Below are 19841 nucleotides of genomic sequence, written 5' to 3'. Positions count from 1 at the left end.
AGAACAAAGAAAGAGGAAGAGATCAGGAAGAGGACATGATGCCATGAAACAGATTGAGGTTTTGGCTCACAAGATGGATAATGTTGTTTGTTTACCAGCCCTTGAGAAAATGCAGTAGATATAAATTCCAAGGTCGCGCAGGCCGCTTGGGCATGAAGAAAATACGAGAGGATGATGCAAAGATTCAAATTGTGATTGCATGTTTACCCAGTTCAATCTCTGTACAAATTGCGCCTTGGAACTTAATTGTTTTGTTTATTTTTAACACCAACCACCTTTGAATATATACACATGAGTGAGATTTTAAGAAGGTTTGTAGTGCATGAGGGCTGTTAACCCTGTGAATAAAATCTTGTGTAAATCCACATACCTGAACTAGTTTTTTTGGGTTGAGAAATAATCACTTTTAATGTGTACTTTATTTAGCTTGATTCTAATTGGTTAGTCGTGCCAAATATATTTCAGTGATGTTGCCATAGTAACACTGATGACTTGATCACTCATCATGAAACCTATGGCATACATCTCACCGTGCTTATATTGGGTACAACATCATGTGACATCAATGTGACACTTATTGGTAAAAAAACTAACTTTTATTAACATTTTAAACCCACACCACATGATGATCAGTCGGCCAACATCAACTGACTTGAATAACCAATGTGCATTAATGATTATAAAACTCATCATCAAACTCAGATTTTGGTTTCCTTACGCAATCTATTTCTATGTTTGGGCAAGCTAGTGTTTGACGGTAAGTGCACATTGCTCACTGAACCCTTTTCTATTCATTATGTCAGCGTCATGTTGACGATGCACCTTCTCTTTCCACGCAAGTAGGGAACTTCCTCAAAAACATGTCAACATCAGAGTGGAAAAACAATAGGGCGGCATGCGGCAAAAACAGAGCAGAAAATAAGAAGCACTTTTGTTGATGAGAGTGAATAATGTAATCATATGTGTTTAGCGTTCTAGAAGGCAGATTATCCGTGTTTAGAGGGATGTGCGCGTGATTTAAGCCAAGCGTAGATGGTAAACAGTGTGTTTGAACAGCCCGTTGACACGGATCTTAAACCGCCGGCCAATCGTGTTTTCAGTGGTGGTGCTGTTGCCAGGGAGGGGGTTTGTAAGTTGTAAAGAAGACAATGCGTAAATAAATATTAATCATGCTCTCTTGAAGAAATGTTGTGTGTCTGTTTACTACCAAGGTGGAAAACACAGAAGTGAGCACGAGGAAAAAGAGAACATCACATGTTACTTTCTATTGAATGCTTTTGGCCTATTATCATTAGTGTTTTGTAATAAGGTTTCTCTTTTGTTCTCCGCTAAATTTGAAGTGGGAAATAACAAGACAGAATTTTGAAATGGGTATTCATTTGAAAAATGAGAGATACAGTCTGAACTGACCGAATGAATATCAAAATGAGCTAAAATATAAAAAAACTAAGAAATCGTTATAAATGAGGGATGGGTATGTAAGGAGCACAGCCTCTTGGAATTTAAGCGGCCTTCCTGTGACTCGTGGGCTTTTTGAGTCTTATGCACTGAATGTCACTTGGCATGGTTCCTGTGATCTAATCATATGCAGATATATAATACTGTACATGCAGTAATACCAAAAACAATGAAAGAATGCCAGTATCACTCTTACTGTATGTAACTGTACTTCCTTTAATCTGTTGTTATGTTCTAGGGTATTGAGAATGTTACACTGATCTGTCTTCACATTGTTTTAGTCCGCTTAGCTCTTTTGCTAAATGTTTACGTGATTTTCAGATTGGAGACGGGAGGGGGGGGAGAGAGACGGAGAGAGATTGCTTTTAGAGTCAAATATTTTTTGGGAATTTAATCCCAAAACTATCATATTTTTGTTGTAGATTTTTAGTACGAAATGCACACGCCAAAACATTAGTTCAGGAAAAGGTCAACAAATTAATGACTTATGTCATTTCATCGGGGCATGTTGTCACAAGTACCAGTTTATTCTATTTTAGTACATTATTTGTTGGCCAAAACATTGGTTAAAATGTAATTTTATGTGAAGATCACGTTGCCATACAGACAGTGAAATTTCTGTATTTTGCTCTCTGCATGAATCTGAAATATGCGAGACCTGTAAAATTTCTGACTTTGATCTCTATCAAGACATACAGTTGCCTGTCACTCAAAGCAGCACGCAACATGTTTTCTGTTAAAGTGTATAATTGCACAGCCTGTCTAGCTTGTCACACTTGTTCCTTCTTCTGACTATCTGCTTTAGTTTACGCCAACAGAGTCATCACCAGGAACCCAAAGTCCCCTCCCCTGTAAAAGTGCAAATAGAGCGTCGCCCGGGTTGATCTGCTCTGCTCACGCCGCGCTGAGCCGCAGCCCAGACTGTCTGCAAATTAGAGAAATTAGCCCAGTGAAAAGAGAGGCACACTTACGCCATGCGGCCACGCCATGCGGCCACAGGCAGATAGCCATGAGCGCCATATGGCTGCCAATTTACTGACCGTTTCACTTCATGGGTGAAGAGGGTTTCGAATTAAAAGAAACAAATTGAGATAAGATATTTGTATCTGTTGATATTAATTCACAATGTGCTGATGGTCAGTTTTACAAGTTTTTGTTTTAAAAGTAAAATAGAAATACAGTATGTTCCATAAAAAGGAAGGAAAAATGTCCTCAAAAATTCTCAATGTGAAGCAGTTCTTTCATTTCACTCATGTGAATATTAACATTCAGACATGCACCCAAAATCTAGTATTAACTCTTACGTGCTTTATAGCAATACTCCAGGAATACAGACTTTTAAGTATTTGTGCTCTTTCAATTTTATTTATGTAACAGTGGTGATTTTATGTTGGTTGAATTTTATATTCTGGCAATTTAAAAATTAGATTTTTAGAGACTTTTATATCTTAATCGACAAGATATCATATTTCTTTCCAGCAGTTACTCATAAACAGTATAAGATTTGTTTTGTGTAAAAGATAATACGTTTAAAAATTGTTCAGGTCCGGACTTGTACTGAAAGTCCAGTGTTTGGACTGTACTGAAAGTCAGATCTTCCACATGTGACTTCCTGAAAGTGTGATAAGGATTCTCCGACAGGTGTCTGAGAACTTCCCAGTTTAACCTATATAATTCCTGTCTCAATCTCTTCCACTACTGGTCAAAACAAAGTATCACACTCCCGGCCGGGTGTAGATCTAGGTCACAGAGGTGCTCGCAGCGTGTGTTTGTGTGTGTGTGTGGGGGGGGGTAATTGGGTTGACACCAGATTGCTCATTAAGAGCCCATTCAAGCAAAAGTCCATTGGTGGTGTTTTGCAATGATCCAACCATCTGTTTTTACTGAGTTTTTACTTCATTCAGATTGTCTAAGGACATCCTTTGTCTGCTGGAGGTGTTGATGCATACGTTTGGGTTCGCTGTGGTCAGAACGCTTCCAGTGTCCCAATTGGATCACTTCTGACTAATCCTGAAAGTCACATGATTTAAGACAGATGCTGATTGGTTAGTCTGTGATGCTCAAAAGTCTAAAACCGCTCAGCGTGGTCAGTTTAGGTAACAGTGGTGAACTGAGAGGAGGGTCTCAAAGATCAGAAGAGAATTTCTGTTGAAAGGTTGTTTGGACTTTATGTAAACAGAAGAGAAATCGAAGAGGATGACGGAGTGAGCGGGAAGAAGCAGCCATGACCTAACCAAAGAACTACGGATGCAACAGCTCAATGAATGTCAAGTGAGTTCAGACTTTTGCATGGATTATAAACTTTGTGTTTGTGGATAGAAAGCAAGTGATTTGTATATATCCAGTATTGGGAAAGATGTTGGTAGCTCTTTTACTCTGTAGCAGTGAGACTGAATTGTGTCAATGTTGGTGTTAGTGGTGTAATTGGACAACGTTATAGGATTTTGTGAATGGCTCTAGTTCATTAACTTGACTTTGGCAAGCTATGGTGGTTCACTTAAACTTTCGCAGATTTTTGTTGGCCATTATTAGGCAATTGCTTAAAATACATACAAAATTTGATAATTGAATTGTATTTAAATCTCATATAACACCCATTTTTGTTATTGCCATGGCAACGACAAGGCTTGTTTGTACACATACATTCATATTGCCTTAGTAATATAATGCTTGTATGTGGCAATTTTTTACTTTCATTTTAAAAGATTACAAAAAAGTGCATTAAATTGTCAAATTATATTTGACACCGCATTAGTGCAATCCGGTGTAACCCAGGGTGATTTTATAAGCATCTGTTTATTTCTTGAGAGGGTAAGTATTTGTTGTGTTTAGTACGTTTTAGAACCGAGTGAAAATTTGTTTGCCTAAATATATATTTTGTGTGTCTTTTTAAGATCTTTAATTAACAAATACCAGACAACCAAAGAAACACAAACCAAAGGAGAATATACCAAACAACAGAAAGACACAAGACCAAAAGATAAATTGAGAAGAAAGAACGAGATCGATCAAAACAAAATGAAGTTGGAGACATCTTCACAAGACATGAACAACTGGAGGGAGGTAAACTTCGCCATGAACTGCACCTATATTGTCCACGACCAAGCGTCCGAACCCAGCTTTGGTCTGCCGGGGGCCATGACCTCCATACCTCGGAATCTCACCTTTCAGTACAGTGCAGACAACCAGGTACAGTTCTCACCCCTCTCCCATTACATTTCCAGCTCCCTTATTGCAACAGATGTTCTTTAAATGGTTAGTCATCATTTAACAGACACTTGTTACCCAAACCAGCTTGTGAAACTATTTACTTACTGGAGGGGAGTTTTTCTGATTCAGTTCATGACAAAATTGTACCAGGACACTTCCATATTTTTGGACATGTATTCTTTGATGAACCTTTTTGTATTTTCCACAAACCATATTAGTTTAAAAATCTTTTCATGAGGTGGGTTTGTTCTATTAAAGTAAACCTAAATAAATCAAAAACTTTTTGTACATAACGTTGTGCTGGTGTCAGGCCCACATAAGGTGTGGTTCAGTAGGTCAGTGTCAGGCGATGACACAGTCATTTCCATGTCCGGGATCAGAGTGATAAAAGGGCCGTCAGGTTTTATGGCCTCAAACAGCCTAATCACATTAACTCCTTTTCTCTCTCACTCCTCTTCATCTCTCTGAAATGTACAGACTCACTCTTACTTACTCGAGCACACATTGTCTGTTCGTCCATGTCCATTGTACCTCATATTGTTGTAGAACTAATTAAGGTTACTTTTTTGTCATCTTTGTTTGATTTTTTCACTCTTGTTCACACACATTTAACTGTGTCATTCTTTACTTTTTCCTGTGGTTTCTGAAATGTATGTCCTCCATCCCCCTGCCGCATGCTTCATGCACTATATGCTTTTCTATTTTGGCCTTCGCATGATCCAATTTCCCTTCACAGGTGAAAGTCAGTTCCTCTTTTACACCCTTCTGCTCTTTTTTTAAATAATTTATCATGCTGAAGGTGTGAAATTGCGGTCACCAGCTTAGAGAGGATGCTGAGGTCCACATTTGCACACTATTTTATTTCGCTTGTGAAACTAAATGTGGAAGATTAAAAGAGACAACCGAACTAAACCATGCTTTTGCACATTTACTCAAGACTTTTTCACAAATATTTTTTTAATAAATCCTGCCTAAATGATTTTATCGCAATATTTAAAATAACAGATTTATGAATGATTTGCACAGACGGCTAGATAGTGAATCTTGTAGACCGAGCCAACTAGCTTTTTCTCTTTTTTTTGTTCCTGTTATTTTGCTCATCTTTTCCCACGCTTGGCACTCTTTTCTCAGACGGACCTATAAACAACGATGCCCTTGAATACAAAAACAAACTTCCTGTTGTGAAGGGACATGTAAAAAATACATTCACATTCATTGTAACCCACTTAAACTATCAACAGTTTCTTTTAAAAAATCAGAATGCTGGCTAAAATTTACACATTTTCTAAAACAAGATGAATTACACACTTCCCATTTCTGAGCAAAGCTATTCCGCGTGCGTCCCATCCACCCTGCTGATTCTTTGAAAAGCTTTGCTCTTACGCTCTTAATGGCTTAAGTAATAGACAGGAAAACCCACATCCTTTGAGTGTGTCAGTTCCTGGAGGGCCCGAGAACCCGGCAAACGCTTTCATTGGAAGAAAGAGAAGAAAAAGGGGGGAAGAAAGAATTTAGCGATGTACGAAGGCTAGTCTCGGTTGTGACTAGGCCGCTAGTCATGAGCCACATAGTTTCTGTGATGAATGCGTACATATTCCAGAGTTTCTATACTTGTTAATATGTATAGTTGTTGTAATGCGTTTTTAGAGAGCAATGGCAGTAAATTGCAGTGTCATTTATTTAGGGAAGAAAAGAAAGTGAAACCCAACCGCTATCTGATAACGTGCACAGGTTCTGTGACTATGAAGTGACTGTCACTGTTGCTATGAGGATGAGTTGGAACTTCTTTCTACCTTTTATTGCAAGCTTTGAAGGACTGAAAGTAACACGTTTGATTTGTAGCGTGTTTGAGAGGTTTAGAAGATGTCAGGCACCTATTTACCCTCCCAGATAAACTCTTACTTAGCTATGTAGAAACTAGGAAATGTCGTTTACTTTAAGATTTCTTTGTGAAGATGTATATATTTTTTTTTTCAAGCAAAAGGTTTAATTGTATGCTCAGAACTATCTATAGAAATAACATGTAAAGCAATAAGAAAAATACTATATACTGTACTTTATATAATACTATATACATTTTTTTCTAAATGTATATATATAGACCCTAACCCTAATATGTGTAATGGTTATGGCTAAACATATATATACAATATGCTTACAGTATACTGTATTATAAACTGTAATGTACAATAAACATAGCATATGCTAAACACATACAATATACTTACATGTATATACTTTGTTATTCCCAATTAAGGATGTTCTCGGATGTCCCCCAGAAAAACGTTTGCTCAAATCGTCATAAACAATGCTCCCTGACCCTTAGCTTGGGCGTGTGCCTAACTAAAGGGGGAGCACGTGGCAGATGGAGTTATCTGTAACGGGGCAGGACACACACTTCTAGAATCTCAGCCAAGGGAAGTAGGTTAAGCTTGACTGATTAACTTTCGTTTGGACTGAAGCTTCTAGACGGAGGATCCTTGGACAGCTCGGGGGTTTGGTGAGGTGGGGTTCATTTTTAGATGGAGCGTGGGGTGGCGTTGTGGCGTTGGTTTTGTCAACGGGTGACACTGACTCCTCTCCCCCCCCCTCTTGCTCAATAAACCCTCTTAAAGCGGTTAATCACTCAAGACCAACCAATTAATCACGCAACACCAGCAACGCACAATTCTACTGTCACATCAGCTTTCGTCTACAGCCACCGACCGTCCCTATTTATCCTTATCACTTTACTTGCAGCATTTCATCCAAGGCAACTTAGGCCAGTTTTATCCAATATGATATTGTTGAAATCTTTTTCAACGACTTTAAGTGGACTTTTTAGTCATAGCCCTAAAATAGGACTGATTACATTTTTGGGCTAAAAACTATATGCAAGTAGTGGCTTGAACCTAAAAGGGGTTTGCTGACCCCCAAGCCACAAGGTGACCTATATAGACCTATAGATTGTGGTCATGTTTTCTGCTTGAGCATCGAGAGTTGACCACCTGCTCCATCCACTAATTCTTCTGTTTTTCTGTGCCTTTTTGTCTTTTTATCCCTGCACACTCCCTCCTCCTCCATCATAATTGTAGTAAATTTGTCAATACTACACAACGTTTGGCCAGCAGGGTCATGGGAATCAGTGGTTATATAGGGCACCCATTGCTTTAGAGATCTGGTTCCAAGTAGAGCAGGGAAAGTTTACGTCACTTAACTCATTAACCCGCAAAGAGCATTACCTCAGGACACCTATGGTGTCCAAACAGCCATGCCTCACTAATCTCACGAAATGCACTTCCTGTTTAAGTGGAGAGAGTTGGTTCACATGTGTCATTCTTTACTCCCACAGGTGATTGGTGTGTTCAGCAAAGAGTACATACCTCAGGGTACACGATTTGGGCCCTTACAAGGTGTCATCTACACCAAAGACAACGTGCCCCCTCAGACCAACAGGAAATACTTTTGGAGGGTAAGTGATATCATAGCTGATGTAATCTATGAGGGACAATTGTTCTTATAAGAGCAAAGTTGTCAGACCGGTCATGAATGACTTTCCAAAGAAATTAAGTGGAAACAAGCAGGAAGTACATTCATTCATGCTTAAAATCATACCAGTACACATTCACTTTTCCACATCAAACGGCTTTCCTTAATGTTTACTTCAGAAGTTTTATTTACCATTGTACATGAGTTCTTTGGAATTTTTCTCGTAGAATCGGCATTAACATTAAAAATAATAAAATATCACATAAGCCCCATGCTAAGCAAGACAGATTTTTTTTACTTTCGCAGGCTGAGAAGTCAAGCTTTTTGGAAAATACAGAGGAAGCCCTGAGAGACTTCATCCTGTTTGTTGTGGACTTTTGCTTTGCTCTCATACTACGGTTTACTCAGCAGAAGTGACTGAGCATACGCATTGCGAAACCCTCTCAAAAAAACACAAAGGATAGCACAAGGCTTTGGTTTGCGGCCAGATTTTAGAGAAGTCAGATTCCTGCGCAGACAGGCAAAGATTGACACGCACATCACTTTCTTTTTAATGTTGCGGTGCATGCGTGTTAGCCTTTACATTTCTGCTGTCATATCAGCACGCATCTAAATGAACTTCAGTCCTTTTTATCTCCTTACCAAGAACGCTAGATACAGTGTCTGTTTGTTTACTTGTGTAGGTGTGCGCGTGTACCTGATGGCAGCACGCGTGTGTTTGCAAGCGCGTGCTTGCTGTACAGTAGGTACATGCGATTGTGTGTGTGTCACGGTGGGTTTTCCTCGGAGTTGTCCTTTCCTTTCTCAGTTTCCTGTAAATCCATACAGACTTCCTGTTGGCATTGAACCGATAATGCTTCAGATGTCACATGACTTAAATGCAGGTAGCTGAATCTTGGGAGGTTGTCAATGAGTGTAAAGTGTGTTTGTATATGAGTATTTTAGGGTGTAACACTACGTTTTAGATAGTGGACCTATACATGCCCTGGCAAGTCAAAGCAGTGAATTCCCCGACATAAAAACAAGAGCAAGAAAGTGGAGAAAGGGGGCGGAGAGTAAGCGTGTGACAGGCAGCATGTGTACAAGGTTTCGTGTCTGCCTCTTTATAAAAGGCTGACATCACTGACACAGAGTTACTCATACATTTGATCCGGTACAAGCCACGCACACACACACACACACACACTTTCACAAGTTAGAAGACAGCGAGGAGTTGATTTGAACAGCTGTTGGAAGAGCATTCTGTTCATGGCAGAGGTGAAAAATAATTTATAACAACTTTCTGAAACCGGGTGTCACTAAATTATATATATCTATATCTATATATATCTATATATCTATATCTATATAGATATATAGATATATATAGATATATATATATAAAACAAAACCTTTTTATATTTCAGCTGAATTTATTACTGTTAATTCTGACATCTGCAGATCAAATAAGATGTGGGTAAATGTTATTTCTCTTTCTCTCCATCTAGATTTACAGTGGTGGCCAGCTACACCACTTCATTGATGGTTACGATGTGCAGCACAGTAACTGGATGCGGTACGTCAACCCAGCGCGCTCACTGGCCGAACAGAACCTGGTGGCCTGTCAGAACGGCCAGGAAATCTTCTTCTACACCATCCGGCCGGTGGAGCCGAAAGAAGAACTGCTGGTTTGGTACAGTCCTGAGTTCTCCCAGAGACTGTGCGGCCGGTCAGAGCAACCAGACAGCCTGAAGCCAAGTGAGTGACCTGTTCTGGGATTATCCCGCATTATTTGGTATTGGGGGGTATGAGGGGTTTTGGTTTGAGATGTTTGGGAATGCTTGGATGTAATGGTGGAAAGCGATATGTGTTTATGTTCTTATGCGTTGTCCTTCTTATCCCATCTCTCTTCCCTCTCTCTTCCCATCACTTCTCCCTGTAAATCTCAGTTAACTAACATTCATACTAAAAATGTATACTTACATTTATTATTGGAGTTACTAATACAGTAATAAGTAAACAGAGTAGAGACTATTGATTGAATCATTCAATAAATAGACACAAATATTTATTTGTTTATTTATTTATATCACATTATTATATGCCATAATGATGATTATTATATCATTCTTTATCACATTACTATATATACCATAATAATGAAGACATTATACCATGTTGGCCGTCTTCTTTGACATCCACCAGCATATCTTCTTTTCTCATGAAATTTCTCTTTCACTCTCTTTTAACCGTTCCCTTTCTCTTTTTTGAGAATGGTATTAGTCACCTTAATTACCTTTGTATTTTACCCCTCCCGTGTAAACTCATTCCAGTGTGATCCGTTTCTGCGGCTGTTATCTTTCCATGAATCAGCTGATTTCTGTGAAGGATTGTTTAAATTGCGTTATGTGAAGATCATTGAGTTTTGGGTCAACCTCAGCTCCTGATGTGGATCTTAAAATTCTTGAATCCGTTGAATCTTCTTTAATATACAGCTTAAAGCAGTTATATACTAGTTGTACACTGTGTTTATTAAATATATATATCGCAGTGTTTGTGTGGTGTGTGTGTACAGTATACATACTGTATGTTATTATCAACAATGATCATTTCCATTTGTGTCATTAGACTCTCTAAGGGTTCCCAAGCAATGAAAGTGACTGTAAATGAAACTGTTTGTGTATAAATGTGTAGGGTGGATGTGGGTACATGTTTGTGACTGTGTGCGTTTGTGTGTGTGTGCGTCTGTGTGTGTATGACAGGCAGTTAACTGTCTGGATAGAGCTGCGTATGGAGTCATCTTGTTTTTTATCACATTGATTCAATCTCACAGTGACACTGTGCTACTTCCTGTCTCATTCATTCCTTATGTGCGTCTTTGCGTTCTGTACGTGCATTTCTGTCAGCTATTGTTATATAAGGCCAATTACCTGAGTCATTTTGACACACACGCAACAGTCTCGAGACATCTTAGTGATGCTTTCACTTAACAATTATACCTTATTGTTAAATTTCTCTACGTAGGAAACCATACACTGTGAAGCTGTTTACCCAGTCTAGGCCTGTTTTTTATTCAGTCTATAAGTTTTAATAAATAATACATAATAAACATTAAGAATTGTCAAAACCATGAGACAGATATAATGATTGCATGACCAGGTCCTATCTTACAAAAAAATGTCTTTACGTTACATTCTTCAAAGTCGCTGTTCTTCAAATATCACTTTTCACTTTCCTAACAGTACTTAGGAAATGCCTAAATAGCCGATGCCTGTAAACACCGCATTAGATTGGTTCACAGCATGTTTGAGGAACCAAGCTTTGACCACAGGATTAATGATGTGTTCGTGTAATCTTTCCACTCCGATGTGACACAGTCGAGGCTCGTAGCTCTCTCCATGAAATGGCAGGTTTTTTTCTGAGTCACGGCATAGGATACTGAAGCACCTAGCTGTTGTGGCTTTCTTTTTACAATCTGTAGAGCGAAAGGAGAGTAATAATCTGACTTTATCTAAATTCCCTGTATAACTGTCGGTAACAGAGGCGTCATCAGATTTTTCACATGGCTATAGACATCTGCTGTTCGAGTGACTCAGAGCAGTTTCTGAGTGAAAAGTTCAATAGTCACTGGAGACTCCTTTCTTCCCATACATACACATGCCCCTCCACCTCACAAACATACCCACACCCACACTCTAAACACCCACTTGGTCGTTATCTAGGTGCTACGTGAAAACAGTACTATCTGTATGTCAAACAGAAACCAGTCTTCATATCTTCTGCCTGTCAGCTTTAAACAGAAAGACCTGCCATTTACCATAAGTGAGTTTCTGAGGGGGAAGGTTATGAGTAGGTGTATGACAGACTTACAGGCATATTCGATTAGCGCAAAAAAAATAGAGTAAAATGTGGTCCAAACAACGAAACGTATAGTTTGTGCATGCAAAGGTTAATGTTTTCTCATCGACTGAAACTACTTCACACTTTGCAATGTTATGACGTTTTATTCTCTCTGTCCTTATTTTTCAGAGCACATGCCGGATATCGCTTACGAGTATCACAAGCATTCGCTACCTCAGTACTACCCGAAACAACCCCCCAGCCCCCACAAATGTCAGAGCGAGGGAGAGGACGATGAGGTGGACGAAAAGATTGACGTCGAGGTTATTGAAAGGGACACGCCACCCGACACGCCAGACGAGCAAGTCATAGATTGCAGCACAAAGATCCTCAAAGCCACTCCACCTGGGCCTGTGCATTCTCCACATCCAAGCCAAAGGGAGATGAACATGAGCGCTCATCCATACCCAACACTCTCCCCACCACATGACCTCCCCCTCCACCTACATGGCCTCTATCGTCATCGGGAGGGTTTGATCTCATACCCTTCCTTGCCCTCACCAAGACCTCTGCATGCTCCCTATCACCTTTTATCACCGTACAACCCTCATTATCCCCGTTTGCTTCTGCCTCCATATTCCCCATCCTTCCCCTCCGTGTTGCCCTCAAAAGGGTACAATAGCTTTTTGGGTACTGATGGCTCACCCTATCCCCCCATACCCCAACCTGGCCTGCTACCTGTTACTTTGCCCTTTCCCACCCCACTTCACGGAGGTCTGAAGGAGAGAATCCCAAACACACCACCGCAAGGAGCTCCGGCAACTCATGAACTCTCCCCTCAACTGAAGCACTCACCCCACCAGACCTCGCTAAAGCCTCTTTCAGAATGTGAGGATGCCATTAACCTCAGCGTGTCATCGCCCAGGAGCGTATCACCCGCGTCCTCCACCTCTCCACCAGCCCCTGGGTACAAATCTCTCCCGTACCCACTCAAGAAACAAAATGGCAAAATCAAATATGAATGCAACGTCTGTATGAAAACATTCGGACAGCTGTCCAACCTCAAAGTAAGTCTTGTTGAATCTTGTTCTTGTTCATACGTTAGTGTTTGTCTTAAATCTGACTAAAGTGTATGAATTTATGTTTAAGGTGCACTTGAGGGTCCACAGTGGCGAAAGGCCATTCCACTGCAACCTGTGTAAAAAGAGCTTTACTCAGTTAGCCCACCTCCAGAAACATCACCTGGTACACACAGGAGAGAAACCACACGAGTGCCAGGTAAAATGAGTTCCTTTGCGTATCTGTAAAAAGACAAGCAATAGCATGACAGCTGTACCCTTTAAACACAATGACGCACAACCACAATATTGCTTATCACCCGTAGAACCTTCACCTTGTCACTCCTGTTTCCTTAAAGAGACCTGCTTTGTTGAACAGTAACTAAAAAGGGCGTGACAGTGGCGTCAGCCTGTGCTATTCATTCATCTTGACCACTGAAAAGAAAAACGTGGATTAATGTAAAAACACGTCTGGCTCTCTGTCTACATACCAAAGTGACAACAAGGCAATTATTAAAGCTGTCGTCTCTTTTTCTTGTTGTTCTTTGAGGGTATATACACAAGTTTGGAAATGTGCACTGCCCACACAGTTTTTGAGATGTTTTCCTTGTCCACATCGAAACATGCTTGTGTAAACGTGTACAACTTGAAGTGTTTACGTATTTTAGTATCACTTTACAATATATGGCTGCCATAACGATAACATCACACTGAATACATCACGTGACTGTGTCACGACTTAAAGGTGCTGTGTGTAGTATTTAGGAGGATCTACTGACAGAAATGCAATAATCAAAAGGGAGGGGATGGATATCCCAACCTCTCCGATAGATACAGCTAAAATCTCCACATTGCTCTTTTAATAAGATGAAAATGCATTTGTATTGTTTAACTGAAATATAAAATGTTCTCTTTTGATTCTCCACAGGTGTGTCACAAACGCTTCAGTAGCACTAGTAACCTGAAGACCCACCTGCGTCTGCACTCTGGCGAAAAGCCCTATCAGTGCAAGCTGTGTGGGGTGAAATTCACCCAATACATCCACCTCAAACTCCACCGACGGCTGCACAGCTCTCGCGATCGACCCCACTGCTGCCAGGCCTGCTCCAGGGGCTTTATCCATCTCTTCTCCCTTCATCTTCATCAGCGCTCAGGCTGCTGTTCGGCCTCCTGTCCCGAAACCCCACATCTGAGACGTGGGGCGGAGCTGGTGGAGCAGTTTGATGCCAGTCACGAGGCTGAGGCCCTGCCCGAGACCGCTGGAGAAAGTGAGATGGATGCCGCTCTGGAAAAATGGCTGGCTAGAAGTTTGGAAAGTGGTGAGGGCAAGGAGGACCTTGGGGTCCTCAAAGGATTTGCAGAGGTGCCACGAGGGGTGACGGCTGTGGGGCATCACCAGGAGAGAGCCAGTGTGGTACACTTCAACCATCGATCTTCTGTTAAGACTGAGGAGGAGTAAATGTGGGAGAAACATAGCTTTTCAGCCAATTGCTATCTATGCACAGGACATTCCCTAGGAGACACCAAAAAGCCAAAGGGGTGAGAATCGGAGATAGGAGGAGTAAACCAAGCCAATGAGAGCCGCACCAAACAAATAGTGTTTCCAAAGACTTGAGGATTGTGTGAAGTCGTTGAATTTCTTTTAAAATTAAATGTAATTATAGTGTCTTTCATACATCTGTAAACATCTGTTTATGTGAGTTTGTCTTAACTTATTATTGTTGAAGTTTTCTTGTCAAGTTTTGTATTTGTATACTTTTGTATGTTTTGGCGTACTGATTCATACGTTCATGGAAACATCTTCCTGTTTAAAATTGGGATTCTCAGGAATAATGCATCAATCCCATTATGGACACTATGTGAGGGTCCCAGCGGACCAGATATTTTACCCATCAATTCCAAGCTTAAGTGGAGCATCTGTACATGGTTCTATCTGTTGCTGTGAACCATTGTGTTAACTCAAGCTTTTTGTTTTCAAAATTCTTTGCTTTTGAACCCATTTTTTATGAACTTGCCTCGCTTTTTATTTAATATTTAAGAGAAATATTATTTTCTTTATTAGTTTTTTTATATTACTCTGTTGTGTCTACCAATGTTTACTGTTGTTGTTTTTTATCCGAACGAGTATTTTTAGCACTATGAAAACATCCAAATCAATGTAGCTGGAACTGAATTATTTAGGATGAAGATTGCAATAAGTCTTTACAAACTACAGACACAACAGGACCTCAGTCAAACAGAAATGAAATTCTTAGCTTCATATTGTATGCTTTTTTAATTTATTTGATGTCAGCACTGGAAAAAGCAGGAACTAGATCCAATTGCTGGATGATTCTTGGCCATAACAGGCTGCTCTATAAACGTATGTTTCTCTGTACAGTTTTTGTTTTGTTATGTTAGTTTATCATTGACTCCGTCTAAAAGATGTTGACACTTTATATGTGATAACCTATTTTTGACAAACTTTTATAATGTAGCACATTAAACTTCCCTTCTCTAACTCTCTGCTATGGTGTTGATGACCTCACTGCCTCAATAGAATGAAGTTCTGACACCCACACACTCATACAACACCCATCAGACTTGTTTTTTTGAAAGTCCCATACGAAGCAGGCCTCTGTGGTCACATTTCTAGAAAGTAGAGGAACTGAAATTGTTACTCGTCCACTAGGGCTGCACAATAATGCCCACTGTCACATGAAACGCTGTAGATAATTTGGACGTAAACACATTTATCTTTCCTTTTTTGTCAAATTCAGTAAGGCCATCGGTCAAATATTTTCGCGGACATTATTTTTTAAACGCTCTTCCAGTCTACGAGCAGTAAGCAGGTAAAGTGTGGTATGATGAACACATGCATGTCAGTAAAACAAGATAAGGCACTTACTGTAAGAAATGGCTCATGTTCTCTCTGAATACTTGTATGTTTCCTTTTGTCACAACCGGCCCTCAAAACACACACGCACATGACGGGGGAGTCCCACACACCGCGCACACACCTCAGACCAGAACAAACACACCTCAGGGTATGTTTGTGTGTGTGTGTGTGTGTGTGTGTGTGTGAGAGAGAGAGAGAGAGAGAGAGAGAGAGAGAGAGAGAGAGAGAGAGAGAGAGAGAGAGGAGAGCAAGTGACAACAAGTAAGAGATAGAAAGAGAGAGTATGTGGTGCAGATATCTGTCGTCAACAGCATGGCAAACCACTGCTTTGAATATATCTTAGAAGTTGAAAGAGGCCCTTTTATGGCAGAAAGGTGACAGAAGCAAGTGAAAGAACACCGCAGAAAAAGAAAGAGTGGAACCTGACTTGCTGTAAATGACATGCTGTGAGTGTATGACTGTGACATGCATTGCCTTCCTGTGCAGATTTAAACATATGCGTTCAGTAATTGCTAGGAATTTATTCTCTGAAATGCAAAACCTTAGTTCCTGCCTAAATCCAGAGCTGACTCATGCAGTTTAAATTATAAAACCAAACTTTTAATAAAAAAAATTGTTTGCATGAGGTATATAGAGTAAAAGAAAAGCAAATTCCAAGTAAAACAGAAAAACTAAACTGTGAACACAAAACCTATCAACTACTTTTCCATGTAATTAATGTTTTTAATTTGGCATCAAATAATCAACGGATTATTGAAGGTCATTACTCATTTCCCAGAACCCCTGTAATGCACTGTTGTGAAACATTAACAGAACATTTCATTTAGCCTCATCTATTAAAGTAGATCACATTCAAAATGAAAATTATTTAAACACCCTTTTGTCATTTTAAACCTGTATGACCTTCTTTCGAAAGTCATACAGGTTTACAATTGACAACAGAGTGAGTAAATTATGATAGTTTTTATTTTGAAGGTGAGCTATTCCTTTAAGTGGCAAAACATTATAGTTTTACAAAGCTAATTGCTAACTAATCTGCAATTGATAATTCAGTTAAAATAGCCTCCTTTTATGTAACATTCCAAAACTTTTAGCCAAATGTTTTTCTGTTGTCATAATCATAACCCATTTGGTGAGCTGTCATTATCACTACAATTGAATTGAAAGTAGAACTGTGCGCTACCTTTCCAACGAATTAAAGACTTCCAGAAAAGTCACATTCAAAGATGAGTTGCAATTCGAGGCAAGGAAACATAAACTCATCTCTGCCTTATCGCTTCTTTCTTGGTAAACTTTTAAAAACTGTGGAATGCCTTTGAATGTTATTTAGACGGCCTTTGATTTGTGTCCAGATAACATTTGAGTACTTTTGGCAATAAGCGATAATAAGTCATAAAGGAATCATTTTGGTTTTGTGGAATTGTTGTGCATTCAAGGACTTAATCATGTAAAATAAATGTGTTTGTTTGGTCAGTAGGAGTTGGTATAATTTTTTTTTTACAACAATGTGAATTTTGGATTGTGTGTTTCCATGAGAATGGCCTCTCGGCATAGATAAAAGTTTTTAAATGGGTGACATTGCAAAAATTAAGAGAACTTAAATAAATAATACACATCACTTTATAGTCATATACACAAGTAACACTACATTATACTTTTCCTTTTCTTTCTCCAACATCCACTCAAAACCCTTTTCCACACTTGTGTGCAATAAAAAGATAATCACATAACAAATTGATTCACATTTTCCCTATTAAGTGTTCACTTTATTCACATTATTTTGCTATAAATAATTTCCTGTAGCTCAATGGTAAGAGCATTGTGTAACAACGCAAGGCTGTGGGTTTGATCCCAGGGGATTGCTTTGGATAAAAGCATCTGGCAAATGCTTAAATGTAAATGTAAATAGTTTCAAGCTTTCAAATGTATCACTTGCACATCCTTAATACCAAGTTTAAAGAGACCGTTGACCCAAATATGACAATTTTGTCTTTATTTATTTACCCACCTCATTTAAATCCCCAGAACCAAATGATGTTTTTAAATGTTGTTTGGGGTTTTCTGGTTACATTGGGGGTGAATTAGGGCCCTCTGCTTAGGTATAAGAAGGACACAAACCTGTTACATACAATAATAACTCCATGTGACTTGTGGTGTATAATTGTCCTAAGAATAAGTCATACAGACAAGTTTGGTGGAAGAAAAGACAAATAAGTATAATCCACTATTTGAATAAAAAATTACAGAAGGGTGAATGAATAATGACAATTAACATTTATGGGAGAACTATCCCTTTAAGATATGTCACTGAATTCCAGATCTTTCTGTGTATCTTGATTCGTAACATTGAAAGGGTAGAGTGACTGATAGTATTTCTACTTTCTTTTTCGTTTAAGTGGTATAAGGATTATCAATGTGTCATCTGATCATCTTTGTATAAAAACTCAAATGCACATACAAGTGTACCTGTTATGACACTACAATATTTCACCTTTACAATCATTTTATGATAAACCTCTCTTTTATGTTCTTCCTCCACATGCAACACACAATTAATGTACCAGGCCGGGGACTTTCACAATAATATCCTCGGCACAGCGTCACACCTCAATTTGGACTTTAGCCTGCAGAGGTCTAATGTTCCATGTGAAAATCTGATATTACATTATTCATATTTTTTAAGCTTTGATGTGCCGAAGCTTTAAAAAGTTGTTATGCCCCGCCCACTTTGTGTGCTTTTGTTTTTCTGCTTTTTTAAAAGGTGACAAATTTCTCCATTAACTCGTGTATTGTAATTTGTATTTTATTGCTGCAATGATTTACATTACATTTATGGGATGAGTTTACAGCACTTTAAGTGAATTTAAGATTGACATTCAGCAGTTTCCCTGGAAGCCAAACCCATGATAACTGGCATTCCACATGAATCAGTGCATGAGGTCGAGGATTGACAGATATGAATGATCCAGCGTGTGGCACGTGTTCAGGTGCTCCTGTTGACTTAAATAAATAAATAAATTTGACGCCCGTTTTAGAAAACCTACGACTACTGTCAGCTCATATCATTTCTTAAGAAATGTTTTGATAGAACTGGATTGCAACGAAGCGTGCACGTCATCAATCATTATCAAGAATAAAAATATACATTAAGACAAATGAACACATATTTACTATAGTATCTGTGGAGATTTGATGGAGTTCTCAGTCGTGTTTCATTTAAGTTTAAACTTAGTCTCAAATGTTTCGTCTAAAATTGCTTAGGAGAAAGAGAAACAAATGTGACAATTGTTTAAATACATTAAGAGTATGAAAGCGGAAAATGTAATGTTGTTTAATAGCTAATAGTTTAATAGTTTCACTTTTGGTATTTGATAAGCTTGTATTGACAGTCCAAGAAGCCTATTCCAACAGCTGCAACAAAATGTCAACATTTTACATTTAAGTGGAATTTATATTACCCTTTTATGAAGGCCACCATTATGCATCATTGTTTTTAAATGTAATTCATCTATCGTGTAACAAAAAAGCACATCACTGAACTCATTATACCTGGACCATGAAGTTAGAATCTTGCCTGCATAACATTGGCCACAGCCTAATCTATTTTTAAAGGTCTAGATATGCCCTGGCGTGTCAAATGAGCCATATGGTTCCGTTTTCTCATTACAGAGATACAACGCATACTCCTGAAGTTTACATATACACTCTATTTGAATGAGTAAATAAAATAGATGGAGACAGTGAGTACGTCGAAAGGACAGCGGGCGCCATCTTCTGGCCGACATCTTGCTAGCGGCAAGTAAGCTTTTTTTGACAAAACACATTTGAATTTTAATCATAAAAGTGAAGACAGTTATCTGTTGCCAAAATGGAGTTGCACAGATCTTCATATCAATGTTGAATATACATTAACATTATTAACAGTTTACAAAAACCTATTCATACTTCTG

At 39.0% G+C, this 19841-nt stretch overlaps 1 protein-coding gene across 2 annotated transcripts; it reads left to right on the top strand.

Annotated features, from left to right (window-relative positions):
- The first annotated feature begins 3547 nt into the window (after window positions 1-3547).
- On the top strand, window positions 3548-15518 carry prdm1b (PR domain containing 1b, with ZNF domain). 2 transcript variants are annotated; one of them, XM_079484143.1, is made up of 7 exons: window positions 3548-3729; window positions 4353-4647; window positions 8000-8119; window positions 9624-9873; window positions 12145-13022; window positions 13105-13233; window positions 13942-15518. In XM_079484143.1, exons 1-7 carry the CDS (start codon window positions 3719-3721, stop codon window positions 14470-14472), a joined length of 2214 nt encoding a protein of 737 aa, XP_079340269.1. In that variant the 5' UTR covers window positions 3548-3718; the 3' UTR covers window positions 14473-15518. The 2 variants fall into 2 exon arrangements, with proteins under 2 accessions (XP_079340269.1, XP_079340270.1); XM_079484144.1 differs by lacking the exons at window positions 3548-3729; window positions 4353-4647; window positions 8000-8119 and adding an exon at window positions 9272-9393.
- The last annotated feature ends 4323 nt before the right edge of the window (window positions 15519-19841 follow it).

This window comes from Barbatula barbatula, assembly GCF_947034865.1.
Source record: "Barbatula barbatula genome assembly, chromosome: 21".
In the NCBI taxonomy this organism is placed as follows: domain Eukaryota; kingdom Metazoa; phylum Chordata; class Actinopteri; order Cypriniformes; family Nemacheilidae; genus Barbatula; species Barbatula barbatula.
This window is presented reverse-complemented; position numbering and strand designations above follow the sequence as displayed.